The sequence below is a fragment of the Nerophis lumbriciformis genome, linkage group LG02 (assembly GCF_033978685.3).
Source record: "Nerophis lumbriciformis linkage group LG02, RoL_Nlum_v2.1, whole genome shotgun sequence".
NCBI classification, from domain to species: Eukaryota; Metazoa; Chordata; class Actinopteri; order Syngnathiformes; family Syngnathidae; genus Nerophis; species Nerophis lumbriciformis.
Genome location: NC_084549.2, coordinates 38,411,793 through 38,430,780, shown reverse-complemented (window position 1 = coordinate 38,430,780; position 18,988 = coordinate 38,411,793). Strand labels below are relative to the sequence as shown.

The 18,988-nt window shown below is 40.1% G+C and overlaps 1 protein-coding gene across 2 annotated transcripts in view; it reads right to left on the bottom strand.

The window, feature by feature from the left end:
* dntt (deoxynucleotidyltransferase, terminal) overlaps positions 1 to 18,988 on the bottom strand; it is a 211,198-nt gene that overhangs the window by 131,105 nt on the left and 61,105 nt on the right. For both annotated transcript variants that reach the window (XM_061962526.1, XM_061962534.1), the window contains 2 exons: positions 18,774 to 18,897; positions 6,007 to 6,139 (listed from right to left, as the gene is read on the bottom strand). In XM_061962526.1, the coding sequence (XP_061818510.1) occupies positions 6,007 to 6,139; positions 18,774 to 18,897 (257 nt within the window). The remainder of the gene's footprint in view (positions 1 to 6,006; positions 6,140 to 18,773; positions 18,898 to 18,988) is intronic.

Sequence of the window (18,988 nt, the reverse complement as noted above, 5' to 3'; positions counted from 1 at the left end):
ACTTGCCAACCTTGAGACCTCCGATTTCGGGAGGTGGGGGGAGAGGGGTGGGATGGGCGTGGTCGGGGTTGGGGCGGGGGGCGTGGTTGGGGCGGGGGCGTGGTTAGGGGCGTGGGTAAGAGGGGAGGAGTATATTTACAGCTAGAATTCACCAAGTCAAGTATTTCATATATACATATATATATATATATGGATGGATGGATGGATGTATATATAAATAAAAGAAATACTTGAATTTCAGTGTTCATTTATTTACACATATACACACACATAACACTCATCTACTCATTGTTGAGTTAAGGGTTGAATTGTCCATCCTTGTTCTATTCTCTGTCACTATTTGTCTAACCATGCTGAACACCCTCTCTGATGATGCATTGATGTGTGGCACGCACAAAAGTGCTTTCATCAAATGCATTAGAGTCTGGAATCTTCCATCTCTCCCTAGCATGGCCCAAAACCGGTCAATCTTTGCTTCCTGAGGAAGATCTTGAGTGCCAAGCACTTGGTAGTCCACTACTTCTTCCCGGAGGCTATCCAGGTCCAATCGCAGCTGCGGCTTGGAACTTACAAGCTGTTATGAGAGTAGCGTATGTGTGTGTGTGGCCCTTTATAGGTGAGCATGTGAGATGAGTGACGTCAGTGAGTGTGTGGGCGAGAGAAGAGAGGGAGCGGTAGCGTGAGTGCGGGCGGGGACTAGTTTGTTTTGTGTTGGATTGGCTGTGTGCAAGCAATCAATAAAGCAAGATTTGCAACTAATCGCCGGACTCAGGCAGGAAAGGTGCAACAAAGCGTATTTCTTCATCTTACTCGTCATCGCCACGGCTGTATCTTCCTCGTTCTTCTGCTTCGTCTCCTTGTTGTGTGCGCAGTTGTGCACTGCACTCTCTAAAAGCCGTATATGTTATTGATGTTATAGATGGCAGTAATGTCCTGTTTAAGAGTGTCACAACATTGTTGTTTACGGCAGACGAACTGCTTACGGTAGACAAAAACGTGACTGCTGCTGTTGTGTATTGTTACCGCGCTGGGAGGACATTAATGACACTGCCTAACAATAAACCCACATAAGAAACCAAGAACTCGCCCTCGATCATTCTACAGTTATAAAGTGTTTGGGCAGGCACACTGTTTATATCGTGGGAAAGCGAACTCAGGTCCGCATGGAGCTGGAGGGGGCGTGGCCTCCAGCTCCGCCTGAATTTCGGGAGATTTTCGGGAGAAAATTTGTCCCGGGAGGTTTTCGGGAGAGGCGCTGAATTTCGGGAGTCTCCCGGAAAATCCGGGAGGGTTGGCAAGTATGACTATCAGACATTTTTGGATGTATGTTTTGCTTTTAGGGTTTTGAATGAGCTTGCCGCTCCACCACTACAAGTTTTTATAAAGAAAAAAACCTGCAATCGAGTCAATATTAGAGTGCGAACATTCAATGATGTCGGACTAAATTTAGTCAAATGGTTGTCTCACTTAGAGGCACACATGCGTGGAACACACCACCTGCTCATATTAGGAACTGTGTCAACTATTCAACTTTCAAAAAAACAGTAAAACAGTTGTTAAATACGAACCAGTCTTGTACCCATTTGTAATGTGCATGCCCTGCTGTTCATTTTATGTTGATTGTTTAATTGTCAATATTTATTGTAAGTCATATTATAATGTACATATGATATTGTCTAAAAATGTGTGTCTGTTTTATGGTGCCTGCCTTAGGACAATCGATGAAATCTAACTTTTTTAACTAATTCTGACATATTTACTGTGATGCTTTGCTCATATGTTGATCAATATGCATTGTCCTAATCAAATAAAGCTATTCAATTCAATTCAATTCAATTCAATTCAATTATTAATAACTGGGTTAGTGTTGTTTTATGCCTAACCTTGTTCTCTAAGTAATTTCCCATTATAAAGCATTTTCTAACATGCCAAACATTATAATTGTGTATGACTCATGCTGATCCCGATACCAATATTTTGGTACCGGTACCAATAAATATTTTTATACTTTTCTAAATAAAAGGAACCACAAAAAATGGCATTATTTGCTTGATTTTGGCAAAATAATCTAATGGTACATTAAACATATGTTGCTTACTGGGACGGTATAGCTCGGTTGGTAGAGCGGCCAATGACTGTGGCTGGGGGGCGGGACTTCCGGGAGAGAGAGGGAAGTGACATTGTTAATAGGAAGTGGATGTTCGAGTTTTGCCGGGAAAAGGGATAGACACACATTGGAGCTGTTGTGTGGTTGAATTACATCTTGTGCAATAAAGACAAGACAAACAAAGAAGTCGTATGAGCCTACATTCCTGGGATTATTACAATACACTGACACACAACATCCGGATTCCCATCATGCATTGCTTCAAAACTACGGCACATTGTAATATCCAGAATTTTCAGCCGGACAAACAATATTGGGGGCGTGCCTTAAAGGCAATGCCTTTAGCGTCCTCTCTCACCTGAAAGGGAGACTATTATATATGTCTCCGTTATCCATAGGTTTACCTATAACCCATAACACGGTAGCCGAATGGATATAGTCACACATGAACGGTTAGAGAAGCACAAGGTGGCGGCGGCAACGCAGTATTATGGGCCACTTTGCAAAAAACATTCCGTTCTCATTTGCGGATGTTTTCAACAAATCCGTGAAGGATATGTTCCCGGATTCAGAGATCGCTCGCCTGTACTCAAATGGCAGAACAAAAGCTACTCAAATAGTGAAAGGTAAGTGTTTATTTTTTTTAAGTAAGCAGCAAGTACAGTTAGTAGAACAACTGTGTTTTCATTACTGTTTACTGTACTATATATATATATATATATATATATATATATATATATATATATATATATATATATATATATATATATATATACCGTATTTTCCGCACCATAAGGCGCCCTGGGTTATAAGCCGCGCCTTCAATGAACGGCATATTTCAAAACTTTGTCCACCTATAAGCCGCCCCGTGTTGTAAGCCGCATCTAACTGCGCTAAAGGAATGTCAAAAAAACAGTCAGATAGGTCAGTCAAACTTTAATAATATATTAAAAACCAGCGTTCTAACAACTCTGTTCACTCCAAAAATGTACGCAAATGTGCAATCACAAACATACGTATATCAACATGGACAGAGCTGCGTGAAAAAAGCCACCCGGCCTCTTCGCGTAAACTTAAACTTACCTTAACCACTCGCTCATCTTTTCTTCATCCATCCCTTCGAGTTAGCTTTTATGATGACGCCGGCTGGAAAGGTCTCTTTTGGCAAGGTCTTCCTTTTGAATATCACCATGGGTGGAAGTTTCTGGCCATTAGCATGGCAAGCTAGAACCACAGTGAAGGATGACTTCTCATTCCCTGTGGTGCGAATATTCACCATACGTGCTCCCGTTGTATCCACAGTGCGGTTCACAGGAATATCAGTTGCTGTGAAATAGTAATCCGTGTGCGGATGGAGAGATTGCGTCTTTTCATGAACCGGATACCTGTCGCTTAGTAGGAGCCATTTTGTGGTCTTTACAGATGTAAACACACAAAGGAAATGAAACGTACGGTGATATCCGCGCGCTTTTTCTTCTTCTACGCGGGCGGGTGGTTGCTTACAGTAGAAGAAGAAGCGCTTCCTGTTCTATGGGGGCGGGTGCTTACCTTGGCGGTTGCTTGCGTAGAAGAAGAAGCGCTTCCTGTTCTACCGGGAAAAAAGATGGCGGCTGTTTACCGAAGTTGCGAGACCGAAACTTTATGAAAATGAATCTTAATATTTATCCATATATAAAGCGAACCGGGTTATAAGGCGCACTGTCAGCTTTTGAGAAAATTTGTGGTTTTTAGGTGCGCCTTATAGTGCGGAAAATACGGTATATATATATATATAAGAAATACTTTGATTTCAGTGAATTCTAGCTATAAATAAACTCCTCCCCCCTTAACCCTGGGTGTTGTTGATAAACGGTTTTCGCCTTGCATAGGAAAGTTTTAACTTGCACTTGCAGATGTAGCGACCAACTGTAGTTACTGACAGTGGGTTTCTGAAGTGTTCCTGAGCCCATGTGGTGATATCCTTTACACACTGATGTCACTTGTTGATGCAGTACAGCCTGAGGGATCGAAGGTCACGGGCTTAGCTGCTTACGTGCAGTGATTTCTCCAGATTCTCTGAACCCTTTGATTATATTACGGACCATAGATGGTGAAATCCCTAAATTCTTTGCCATATCTGGTTGAGAAAGGTTTTTCTTAAACTGTTCAACAATTTGCCCACGCATTTGTTGACAAAGTGGTGACCCTCGCCCCATCCTTGTTTGTGAATGACTGAGCATTTCATGGAATCTACTTTTATACCCAATCATGGCAACCACCTGTTCCCAATTTGCCTGTTCACCTGTGGGATGTTCCAAATAAGTGTTTGACGAGCATTCCTCAACTTTATCAGTATTTATTACCACCTTTCCCAACTTCTTTGTCACGTGTTGCTGGCATCAAATTCTAAAGTTAATGATTATTTGCACAAAAAAAATGTTTATCAGTTTGAACATCAAATATCTTGTCTTTGGAGTGCATTCAATTGAATATGGGTTGAAAATGATTTGCAAATCATTGTATTCCGTTTATATTTACATCTAACACAATTTCCCAACTCATATGGAAACGGGGTTTGTACTTGTTCATTTACTGTTATTATCTGGTTATTTTCTGTTTTAACCTGTTCCATCCACACTTCTGTTAAAATGTAATAATCACTTATTCTTCTGTTGTTTAATACTTTACATTAGCTTTGGATGATAATTTCGGTATAGATCCAATGCCAACTGTGATGAGAGAGCGACTTGTCCAGGGTGTACCCCGCCTTCCGCCCGAATGCAGCTGAGATAGGCTCCAGCACCCCCCGCGACCTCCAAAAGGGACAAACGGTAGAAAATGGATGGATGGATGGATCCAATGCCAAGTAGTTACAGGGTCATATAATATACATTGGTCATGATTAAAGTCCTCATGTGTCCATAGACGTACTTGCTGAGTTCATAAATATAATATAATTTTTTTTAAAGGAAAAAATATTTTGTGACAGTAAAAAAATATCGATGTAATCCTTGTAATATCGACTATATACACTCTTGTACTTGATTGATATCATTACAGTGGATGTCAGGTGTAGATCCATTCATGGCATTTGTTTACATTAAGGAGCGTTAGCCTGTTAGCGGTGAGCTATTGTATCCTCCTACGGTGTGTAGTGAAGCATGTTTAGCTATTCCTCGTCCTGCAGGGATGATACTTGTAAGAAACTTACTTTATTTGTCGCCATGGAGGCGAGGATTAGTGATTTAGAAGTATCTTAAACACTGCCGACTGCAGATGAACGTTAACCGCAAAATTGCTAACCATGTTTAAAGCACCTCTTGAAGAGTGGCGTTTAGTGTTATAATTTCACCTTTATTGTTAGTTTTTAAGCTAAAATGCGTCCATTCTCCCTTTTCTGTCGACACGTTGTCTGCTTGTAAGTACTCTGTGATTGTACGCTGCCGAACATGCTTGTTTGCTCGCAAAACAAGCAATGTTACGGCGTGACAACGGCAATATGGGTTGAAAATGATTTGCAAATCATTGTATTTCGTTTATAATTACATCTAACACAATTTCCCAACTCATATGGAAACGGGGTTTGTATATATATATATATATATATATATATATTGAAAATTTATCCTCTATTTCTCAATTGAATAACAAGCGGTAGAAAATGGATGGATGGATAATAGTTTCCAAAGTGGATCAAGTTTGACTAGCCTGCTTCAAATGACTCTTCATGCACATCCAACCTTTCATGTTTGTGGAACTAGTTAGCAATGAGAAGTAGCCTTGTCAGACTCAAGCACACCACATAGACATTTTACATTCGCTTGTGCATAATACATGTCAGTGGAACATTAGCACAAAACAGGACGTTGTTTCGTTTTAACTACCACATAAACACAGAGAGGCGGAGACGTGTGTTCTACCTGCGGAAGCCACCTGTCAGAGCTACTATGCAGTCAGATGTGATCATGTGGACAGCTTCATCAATAACGTTTCCCAGGGCTTGAGCCTCTGCTTTAGTGACAGCCCTTGAGATATCGCCATAATGCAGAAAACCTGCGGGGAAAAGACCATATGGTTATTAGTCTTGGAGTCGGCCATCAATCACATCCATTTGCTCACGTGGAAGTGGAGAGTCAGGGTGAATTAAAAGTGAGGAACAATGTGATATGTTTTGCTGGATGTTGGAGGGCGATGACGGGTGCACATCAGTCTCAGCCACTGGAGACAATGACTGATGGACTGATGTCGTTGTCGTCTCATGTATCTTAACAGTTTGTTTTGTGTCACCACAACACATGAAGTCATAGTTCAGTTCAGTGTAGTGCAGTTTCAGTTTATTTCGAACATTACAGCACGTCCGAAAAGGAGTAGGAAGAAGCTGGGTTAATTTAATCCTACCCCTTTTCATACCATAGCAATTTTATCCCATTTCATTGTTCTCTGTAACATAAAAGTGAATAAATAAATAATATACCATAGTAAATGAACAAATATTAAATACATATAGGCTCCAGCACCCCCGCAACCCCGAACGGGACAAGTAGTAGAAAATGGATGGATGGATGGATGGATCTTTATCTCAAAAGAAAAAAAAAGGGTTCAAGATGTTCATCATAATTATTGTTCTGTGTACTTTGTGAACACTTGTAGTTTGAACAGTCTCTTAAAGTGAATCATATTGGTGCTTTGTTTGATTTGGTTAATCCATTCCATAATTTAATTCCACATTCTGATATGCTAAAGGTTTGTACGAGCATACAAATGTTTTAAATTGGATTTTCCTCTAAGGTTATATTTTTCCTCTTTTGTTGAGAATAATTGTACATTCGTGGTTAGCAGGTTAAAGTTTGCTTTGTACCAAATCGTTGAATTTCAATATTTGTGATTCAATAAATAAAAGGTTTGTATGTGCTCTATATCCAACATTATGTATTATTCTAATTGATCTTTTTTGTAACGCCGTTAGTGAATGAAGCGCACATTTGTAGTTGTTTCCTCATATTTCTACCCAGTAACTCAGATATGGTAACACTAGTAAGCAGTAAAGAATATGGAGTGATTTTTGGTCCAGAACATGTTTGGCTTTATTCATTATTGACGTGCTTCTTGCTACTTTATGTTGTATATTTTTTCCATGAAATTTCCAGTTTACTTTATCATCTATTATTACATCCAAAAATGTGTTTTCTTTTACCCTTTCAATATTTACTCTGTCTATCTGTATTTGTGTTTGACTTTCCTTTCTACTGTTACCAAATGAAAGACAAAGAGAATAGGGTTCGAATCCCAGACACAGCTGAGTCAGCTGTGACAGCTGTGATTGGACGGCCAAAAGATGGAGCTGAAGTTTTGATAGGCGTTTCCAAAGATGGACTCAGCCCAGTGATAGGCCTAGCAAAGATGGACCCCCAGAGATGATTGGCTGCCACAAACCTGTCCTGTTTTGTAGGTGGTCATATTTAATACGCTGACGTCACTAGTGGGATGTCACAAATGGCACAAATTCCAAAATGCTTCTTTGGAGGAAATATGAGAGAATGTACATTTTCGGGAGTTATGCAGATCCCAAATACACAGCTGCGATTATAAATGGTATCATTTGTCTATAAAATTGTTTTAGGTCCTTAATAACATTAAAGAAAACGAAAAGAAAATATAGATCAACTTACAAAGAAAAATAACTTAATTAACAATGTTTTAGTCTGTCAAAGGAAAGATTTCAAATGTATCAATTTGCTGAAATAAAAAAAATAAAAAGTTTATCCTTGTTTAAACTATAAACATTTTTTGACCGACTTGTACCATTTATTACTGAAAAATATAATAAATAAACTCAACAAATAATAATACATTCAAATTGATCAGTAACAATTAACTCAAGAGCATAATGTATTCAACATTTGTAATCTACAAAACAATAATAAATACTGTAAAACAATTTGTGAGGACTTTTTTTTTTTTATCAAAATGAGGAAGTCATGAAAATAGCTAAAGTTGCACCAATTTATAAGACTGGAGACAAACACCAATTTACAAATTATAGACCTGTTTCTTAATAACATTTTCTAAAATTATTGAAAAACTGTTAACTAAAAGATTAGAGAGTTTCATAAACATAAATAGAATACTCGATACAGAGTTAATATTTCAACTTTGATGGCTTTAACCGAAATTACAAAGGAAATTACAATTGCAATAGATAGTAAAAAAAAAAAACTGCAGCAGCAGTGTTTGTGGATCTAACTAAAGCATTTGACATAATTAATCAACATTTCTTATTGAAAAAATTAGAACGTATGGCATTATAGCGTCTTAAACTGGATTAAAAGTTACTTAACCAACAGGAAACAATACGTGAAGCTAGGCGAACACACATCTACTATGGTAATCTGAAATTTCCTTGCTCATTTCTGTTTTTGTCTGCACACCATGTTCACTCTCTCTCTCCTCCACAGTATGGAGTGCAGCTGGCGCAAGGCAGCAGCACACTCCTGACATAGATTGGGGCAGCCTATTTAACCTGGCTGGTGACGGCCTGTGAGCGCCGGAACTTTGTCTACTGCTTGCTTCAGACGCATTTGTCATTAGTCTCGCCAGCGGACTCTCTAGTTCGTCTTGTGCATCATCTCAGGTTTGCTTGTATTATTCCTAGCCATGTCTAGCGCCTTTATTTTGTACTTTGTTTTTCTGTATTACTTTTTTCATTTCTCCTAGTCTTGTCTAGCGCTTTTGTTTTTTTGTAGGTAATTTATATTAGTGGTTTTTACATGGTGTGTTTTTGTGTGTTTGCCACCATCGCCTTTGTTTTGCTTCATCGTGCTTCCTCCAAAAATAAAAGGAAGAGCTGTTGTCCACAACCAATACGTCTCTGCATCCTTGGGATCCACCACACCAGATCGTTACATCTACTACGCTAAATATATCCTGTGGTGTACTTCAGGGATCAATACTAGAACCAAAATTGTTCAATCTCTATATAAATGACATTTGTAAAGTTACAAAAGATTTAAAGTTAGTATTCACGGACAATACAACAGCATTTTGTTCAAGAGAGAACACACAGAAGCTAATACAAATAATAACAGAAGAAATTAACAATTTAAAAAGATGGTTTGTCAAAAACAGACTATCCTTAAACCCAGTGTTGGGTTAGTTACTGAAAAGCAGTAACTAGTTACAGTTACTAGTTACTTCATTTCAAAAGTAACTCAGTTACTAACTCAGTTACTTACACCAAAAAGTAATGCGTTACTGTGAAAAGTAACTATTTAGTTACTTCTTTTTTCTTTTTTTTTTAAAGCTCCAATTAATGCCCTTTTAGCCTTCATTTCAGTACTGTTATTGTAGTGGAGAATAATACAATCTGTTGATCAACTTGACATGCATTTGCATCACTCAACTCTGCTAAGCCATGTGGTCTACATACAACACACAAAGACAAAGATATGTTACAAAGGCCAATTTGTTTCTGGCCAGAACAAATTGACAAAACTATTTTAAATAGCTGCAACATAACATACGTAAGTAACAAACAGCATAATAACAGCATAGATGTAAACCAAGAAAAGCACACACTACATACACAAAGTCTAACCAGGCATTTTCTTCCTCAAGTAATTCTTATACAAAATCATGTCTGAAACCCAGAACACACTACACATTTCCCCTGTTTTAGTTTAGAGATAAGGAAAGATTGGCCTGGCCCACTAGGATCCCTCTTTATGTTTGTGAACTTTATAGTCTATACATTTAGAGTGATGTGATAATCAAACACTCTAGAAGTCTAGAATGAAAGAGTATATAAGATAATTGACAGCAACGTTCCCTCTCAGCAATTGCGCACTGCTCAAGCGTCCTCTGCGCACGGCAAATCTATGCCATGCACAAAATCAAATAAAAAAATAAGCGCATAACAATTTTCGACACGACACGGACACGACAGAGAAAACCGTTTTCGTCATCATTGTTCAAATATTGTAACGTCTGTCGAGACGCTTTGAGGACATGAATTCCATCCATCACTTTACTGAGCAAAACTCTTTACTGTCGGCCATAAACACATCACCAAAACATTAGTACAAAAAATGATATCTAGCAAAACTGGTCATTTTCTGCAGTACAAACCAGACCAAAAGCAACTTTGTTATATCAACAGCAGCCGCTCGCTCTCTCACGTGCGCCAACACTTGCACATATGGCACTTAGCCAGTGATGCGTTTACAGCCACACAAAAGGTCGGACAACTCCAACACCACACATAAAGTGTCATTCCAGGTCGTTACACTATGATTTACCAATCAAATGTGTGCTTATTCTAGTGTAATTTATTAGGAATCTTAATTTATAAATATTAATCATTAAATGCTGTTAGTATATTAAAAAATACTAATAAAAATATATTTTTTACAAACAGGAAGTTGCAGGAATGTACACATGATCCCCTGCTTACATCTCATTGTGCAACATGTGAATGTTTTAATGGGAACTAAATGCAATGTCTGAAAGGGGTACAAATTATTTCCAAAGCAGGACCTCCACCCAGACAAACAATACAAGTACACAGTTCATGAAAAACAATATTTTTTGTTATTGTCATTATAAGTGGGCCTAAACACTTATATTAGAAATGGAAATGACTGCTGTCATTTGATTATAATAATAAGAGAATGTTGTCTGTCTATCTGTGTTGGCCCTGTGATGAGGTGGGGACTTGTCCAGGGTGTACCCTGCCTTCCGCCCGAATGCAGCTGAGATAGGCTCCAGCGACCCCGAAAGGGACAAGCGGTAGGAAATGGATGGATGGATGGAGATGTAAGTTGTTATTTAGTGAGGTTTGGGACAGGTGTGCTGCTGGTGTAGCCACAGTGTGCACGTCTAAAGTTGCTCACATGGACTCCACTCAATGCTCAGGGAGTTTTTGCGTTTGCTCACACATGAACAATTAGAGGGAACATTGATTGACAGAGTGTGTACCTTCAGCGGTGAATGGTGGTGGTGGTGGAGGTGAAGTGGCATCAGAGTCTCTGTCTCTCTTTACTAGCTTCGTCGAAGCATGTTGCTATGTAGCTTGTTTCAGCAGATTTGAATTGCTGTTTTGGGCAGTAGATGGCATCTTTGATCCAAAGCACAATTTACATTTAACTAAAATGTTATTTTCTTTGTGCTCGACAAAAGAAAAGTAGTGAAAATATCTCCATGTTAGCAAACTCGACTTCTGGCTCCGCCATGATCAGACACGCCCCCCCCGCCCCCTCGCTCCCCACACTCACACTCAGACACACCCACACAAAGCGCATGTCTCAGCTCTCTCTTCTCCGGCTTGTGACACAAGAAGAATCAGAACGCAGCGCTCCGATAAAACACACTTTATACTACATAAAAAGTAACGTAAAATAACGCAGTAACGCATCATGTAGTAACGGTAACTGAGTTACTGAATATAAAAAAATAACGCGTTAGATTACTAGTTACCGCCGAAACTAACTAACTTTGTAACGCGTTAGTCCCAACACTGCTTAAACCTCAGTAAAACTAAAATAATGCTATTCGGTAACAGTAGAAGAGAAATTTAAACAAATACAAATAAGCGGAATAGAAATTGAAAGTGTAAATTAAACCAAATTTCTATGTACAATGATTGATACAATGATAAAATTAACTGGAAATCTTATATAAAAAAACATACAACATAAAGTAGCAAGAAACATGTGAATAATGAATAAAGCAAAATATGTTCTGGACCAAAAATCACTTCATATTCTCTACTGCTCGCTAGTGTTACCATATCTGAGTTATTGTGCAGAAATATGGGGAAATAACTACAAATGTATACTGCATTCATTAACTGTGTTACAAGAAAGATCAGTTAGAATAATACATAATGTTGGATATAAAGAGCATTCAAACCCTTTATTAATTTAACTGAAAATACTGAAATACCACAACATAGTGAAATTGCAAACAGCTAAAATTATGCACAAATCAAACTATCAAGTGCAACCCAAGAATGTACAACAATTCCCACTAAAAAAAAATGTATTCAAAAACACACCTCTCACTACAACAACTAAATGTCCAGACGTTGTCTAACAAATCCAGATTCATTAACGACCATATACTAAAAAAATACATCGATATTCTGTGCCTCTCTGAAACCTTGCAACAGCCAGATGTTTTCTCAGTCCCAACGAGGCCTGCTCTGGTTATTCCTACCTGGATAAGTCCCACACAACTGGCTGTAGTAAGGGGCTTGTAGTTGTTTTTTTTGTACCAGCATCAAACTTTCCCTTCTACCCATCCCCAGTGTCAGATCATTTGAAAGCCTCGTTCTAAAATGCAATAATATTTTTTCAGCAACCATTGCACTTATCTACTGTCCTCCTAAACCCCAGCCATCGTTCATCTCCGACATATATGGCTTTCTCATTATGCACATCCTATAAAAATATCCAGGTCATTGGAAATTTCAACATACATATACATATATATATATATATATATATATATATATATATATATATATATATATATATATATATATATATATATATAAAACCATCTCCTTAAAACACAATTGCACTCATATCACACATCTACAACAATAAAGTGCAACCTTTTCCTTGACTATTTTTAATCCAAAATTGACAATATCTGCTCGTCTCTCACACCTCTGCACTGCTTCATCCTTGACATCCCGACAACACCCATTACTCAACATCTTACACTCTTCACACCCGCAACGCAGCAGGAGGTCGAGAAGATTATCCGTACATCAAAACCATCCACTTGCTCCCGAGATCCTATTCCCTCTCCTCTGCTCAAAAATCACAACCAATTCATTAACCCCCTCATGACTAAAGTAATCAATCTCTCCCACAAAACTGGCACAGTCTCCACTGCTCTTAAAACAGGTCTTATTGAACCCCTTCTGAAGGGTTGTTTAGACATTTCAAAACAAATAGTAGGAGTTTAAAATGTATTCGTTAACGCACAGGGAGCCAGTGACGGGGCGCTAGTATAGGGGTGATGTGCTCACGCCTGCGGGTCTGTGGTAGCAGACGAGCAGCAGAGTTCTACACGAGCTGCAGGCGGGCGAGGGAGGCCTGGCTAATGCCTACGTGCAGGGCATTGCAGTAGTCAAGACGAGTCGAGATAAAGGCGTGGATTAATTTCTCAAGATCATGTCCTGACAGAAACGATTTCACTTTCTCTAATCTCTAACCTCCCATTCATATCCAAAACTTTCAAAATCATCTCCTCTCAACTCCACAGTAATCTCAAAACAAACAGTCTATATGAAAGATTCCAATCCGGTTTATGTCCCTCCCACAGCACAGAAACAGCACTCATCAGAGTAACCAGCCATCTGCTGATGTCTTCTGACTCCAGTTCCACATCCATCCTCATTCATCTCCACCTCTCTGCTGCGTTCGACATCATTGACCACCACATCCTCCTTCACCGTCTCCAGCACTTCATCGGCCTTTCCGACACTGCCCTTTACAGGTTCCGTTCCTACCTTATTGACAGGACCGAGTATGTGGTCCTGAGGGATGCTAAGTCTCGTCGTCACACCGTCACCTGTGGGTCCCCTCAGGCTCCGTACACGGTCCAACCCTCTTCACCATCTACATGCTTCCCCTTGGGTGTGTCGTCAACATGCATGGAATAAATGTCCACTGCTATGCTGACGACACAACTCTACCTCAAGGTCTCTCAGTCTGGTTCTCCCACTGCCACTGTTGCTCGTCTCAGCAACTCTCTGGAAGAGATAAACGCATGGATGAGCCAAAACTTCCTGCAGCAAAATGGCTCAAAAACAGAAGCCATTCAAATTGCTACCCCTCAACAACTCTGCTCTGCCCCCATTATCTCAGTTTCACTCTCAGGCCACAACATTGCCCTCTCTCCGTCTGTTACCAGCCTTGGGGTCATGTTTGACCTCCACCTCTCTTTCAACACTCATGTCTCCTACATGTGCAAAACCTGCTTCTTTCACCTCCGTAACATCTCAAAACTCCGTCCTTTCCTCTCCCTCCCAGCTGAAGAGCAGCTTGTCCATGCCTTTGTCTCCTCTAGGTTGGATTACTGTAACACACTTCTCGTCAGGATCCCTGTCAGGAGCCTCCAAAAGCTCCAGTATGTTCAGAACAGCGCTGCCAGGGTACAAATGAGGGTGCGGAAGTACGAACAGATCATCCCCGTCCACGCACCCTTCACTGGTTCCCCATCTCTGCCTGCATCGAATACAAGCTTCTCCTGTACACCCATCACTGTCTGCACGGTGATGCCCCCACTTACCTCACTGACCTGCTCACACCACACAACTCAACCAGAACCTGGTCAGGCCAACAGCACCGTCTGCTTGCACCCAGGACACGGCTCAAGATTATGGGAGACAGGGCTTTTGAAGCTGCAGCTTCCCGTCTGTGGAATGCGTTTGCAAATTCTGTCGTCTAGACGAATGACTAAGTCAATGAGTGTGTCAAAGGATCCAGTTTCGTCACAGGTAGCAAGTTCGTTCTTGATGCAACGATTTAATCCCTTGCAAAAAAGGCTGCATAAAGCATAGTCACCAAATCCACTTTTTGTAGCTGGAATAATGAAGTCTATGGAGTATGCGGCCACAGAGAGCATGCCTTTCTTAAGGTACAGCAGGCGGCTGCCTGATTCTCTGCATGTTCGGTGGTGATCAAACTCCTTCATAATTTCTTAAGTAAACAAGGGCAGTGATGTGCGCACAGCGGGAGAATTCTTACTAACCGCCATGGCCCAGGCGGAGGCTTTGTCAGATAACAGGCTCATTATAAAAGCTATTTTAGCCTGGATCGAGGAATAGGAACCAGTCTGTTGGTCAAAAACTGATATGCACTGGTGGAGGAACTGCTCGCAGGAACCAGACTCACTGGTGAAATGGGGAAGGTAAGGAATATTGGGCTCTCGAGGTGTGAGAGGACCAGCAGCTGGAGGATGTCGGAAGGTCCCCGTCCCGGCGTGACCTCCTTCCGTGTGAGTCACAGTGCTCATCTGATTAACAAGACATTGGCAGACAGCGTCTGGAAGGCGGCAGTCAAATCATGCAGCAGCTGGTTGTGAATATCGAGAGTCATTCCAAAGCCATTGGAAGCATACCTCCAGGAGCATGACCCTTGTGTGGCCTCGTTCAGTGACCTGCTGGTCACCAAAGAGGAAGAGGAAGAGGAGGAGAAAGTGGACATTGAAAAACAGACAGGCGGCGAAACGAGCTCCAAGGACGGTTCGCTGATGTACATCTACCGGGAGAACGAGGCGCTGAAAGACAAAATATGTGTCCAGCTTTTGGGTGAGCAGGATTCCTAACTGCTTTGGTACACCTGCCGTTGACAGCCTTAAGTATTTTCCAATGATTGGAGACGTTCGCCGGTGTAGGACCCCAACGCAAAGAAAAAATATTAAGAATAACAACAAAAAGCGCACTTAAAAAGGATTGATGAAAAATAACTAAGGATGTACACAAAAAGGTATGGAGAAACAGAAATCATACACAGAAGGTGCGGAGAGAAAACAGTCAACACTACACGGCAACGCCGGAGTAGAACCACAGGAATGAGAAACGTGAGTGATGCCAAAGTAGAGGAGAGAACACGACTGGAAGGGTGAACCATCAGGAATCGAGTGGCACCCAGTGAATGGACTGGAGAGCTTAAGTAGTCAGGAGGAAATGGGTATCAGATGTGAGCGCAGGAGGAGCCACCCCGTGACCCAAAAACCACACACTGCAAAAAAAAAACAGACAGGCAGCATCAGAGCTGCCAGATCCTGACAATATCTTGATCATTATGATTGTTTTTATGCTCGTTCCAACCCCACACATTCAAACTTGTTTATGCTGTTATTTATGGCTTATATTAAATCTAGAAATGAAACAAATTTTAAAAAGCTCTCCAGGAAGCAAGTGAGTCAGTTTTAGAGTCTGTGCAATTATCTCATGATACCTTTGGCTACTCAGAACAGAAGTAAACATCATGGCCCTCGTGCAACAAGCTTGTATATGCACAAAAAACTGACGTAAACCCCTTTTTCACGGCAAAGATGAGATGTATCAACACTGACGTTCACGTGGAAATGTGCGCTGTATCAGGGCAATTCCATAGCTGTTGTAAGCACATTTATACAGGCTGTGGATACATTAGCGACACACAAAGGTAATGCTGGGTAACGGTTCACATAAAAAAGTTTTACTCCTCAGACTGTGCCCATCAGAGACATATGATCAATGACCCCCTACCCCAACGCCGACATCTGTGGTCAGCAACATTTGATTTTAAGAATGTAAAAAAGATCGAGGCAAGGACACGAATGAAATTTTTCACCAATGCATTTAATGCTTCATATTGATGTCAATATTTGTGAGGACATACATTATTTATTTAGGCAATCATTTTGCCACCTATTGTTGTCAAAATGTAACCCTGGGACTATTTGGCCATCTCAAGCGGACAGCAGCAGTGGGTAGTCGCGGCACCGTAGATCCAGGAGGATGTTACGTACTGTATACGACTGCTACTGCAAGAAGCTCTCCTGTTTGTTATTAATAAATTGAGTAATATCACTGTATATGAACAAATTCAACACTGCATTTATTTGTATCTGGATCATTCCAGCACACCAAAGTGCTGATTACACCCAGAGTGCACCTTTGGCGTGCTACATGTCATTCCTGTTGTAGATCGCACTGAAGGAGCATCTAATAGCTCAGAAAATGTGGTGCAGAATAAAGGTGTGTGCTGCATGTTCTACAACATAGCAAAATACAACAAGTTGGAACATGCCATGGATGTGGAGGGAAATGAGTGGTGACACGCATAATCCCTTTTTAAAAAGAGTTGTCTATATATTATCTATATTTAAACACTTCCTTTTGGTCTCCATAACATGTAATGATTATTCTTAGGTAAAAATTAGGTGCTTACACTATGTTTTACAGACCGTTTTTAAGCTGCTTTTTGACCGTCTCTTTAGGATGTGCTGTTTTGTGGGCAGTCTTATTTATATGCCTCCACTTCGACTGCTAATGAGAAAAAGGATGAGTTTGTTTGAAATTGATTTCCTGCTAAAAAATATTAGTCTCATCAACAATTCATGTCTGTAGTTATTTTTATGCTGTGAAGTTCATATTTTGTCTCATTGTTTAGCTATAGATGTCCCTGTTGTTCATCAATGTTTGCTAGCGATATCAAGATTCAGTATATGCTGTCGAGCCTACGAGACTTACTCATTGAGCTTATTAATACTATTAAGGATATTTTTTTATGCTAACTACTATTACCAAAGACGCTATGTAGCCATCCGTGTCGCATAAAACATTTGGTTTTCCTGCACAACAACAACAAAGCTTTTAGTTTCTGTTATGAAACTCGACAACAAAAATACGGTGGACCAACAATCACAATATTTATTACTGGGACTTACCATGACGTTAGTTTATTTGCACAACCAGGTCTGTGTAGTTATATTCAAGCAGAGCAATCACAAAAGAACAAAAAACTAATGCAATCTATTGTCATTTCTTTACGTTTAGTTCTGCTATTAAACACTACTAATATAACTCGATTGCATCACAAAAATGTTCTCGATCAAATCAAATGTTCAAACATTTTACAAAGTGATTGCTGCAGACATAAACGGTCTGATTGTATTCCACAAGAGGATGAAAGGGATATTTTTAAGAGCCTTTGACACGCTTTAGTTTTTTCCTGACTTTATTACCTTTATGAGCCACTTCTTTTGGGACTATATGAAAGCTATTTCCTATCCCTCTATTTGAACGACTGGAACATCCAAGAACAGAACGGCACTACGTCATTTTATGATCAAACTCTACACTCACTCTCAGTTGTTTTAATGCTACGCTCTTGCTTAATTCCATCATGTGAATTAAGCCGCGACAAAGAAAAACGGATGTGACATCATAAGCAACCCTCCTGTAGTCTACAACGTCGAAATACAAGGGCGAACTCGCGCATCCCTCTTTGGGTTAATCGCTACCATATAATCGGGCAGATTCCAAACGGCTTGTTTGGACTATTGTTCTATAAATATCTCCTCCATGCCTCCATGGTTTGATTTCAAATTTTCGGGACTCATGCAGATCTCAAATACACAGTACCAATAGGTATAAAAAAAATTGGTCGTGCAGAATAATTTCCCTTTAAATAGGGTGGTCTGCACTACTTTTGCACTTGTTATCAGTTGCCTTAATTGATCACATACAGCATGCCCACAAATATGCTGTGTAATATTATACTTTACACATGCTATTTAGCACCTGTTATTTGGGATCCTCGTTAGTCAGGCCCTGAATCTAATGATACACATATTTTTATTTTTGCACATTATAGTTTTTAGCTTAGAATCTGAAAATATGTTGTTGTTTTTTTTAATAAAACTTTTCATTTAATTTGATCATGGATTTATACCGTTTATTTCCCACAGACGCAAATGGCACAGATTCGGTGGAATGACCCATAACACTCCCACACACATTTACTGTAAAACGAGACCCTCTGTGGAGAAAATGGCATGTAGTCTCTCAGATAAGTTGAACAATTAGGTATGTGAGACTTTCTCCTGGCTGTGAACCCCAGGTGGATTTTGCGGCCTATAATCAGTGAAATGTAAAAGTGGAGATGATGAGATGTTGATGTACCACTTTGCTGCATCCGATTGAGTTGAATGCCAGGCTCTGCCAGAACGTCACTGAAGGAGCGCAGCCCCATGTGGTACCATCTCTCAGCTGTCTTCGGTCCTACCCCGAACACACTTGTGAACAGCTGTCAGGAAATGAGGAAAGAACATAATTAAGAAGCTATGAGATGACAGCTCTTCTCAGCAGGGGTTAGCAGTCAAAGTTTTGAAGGGCTG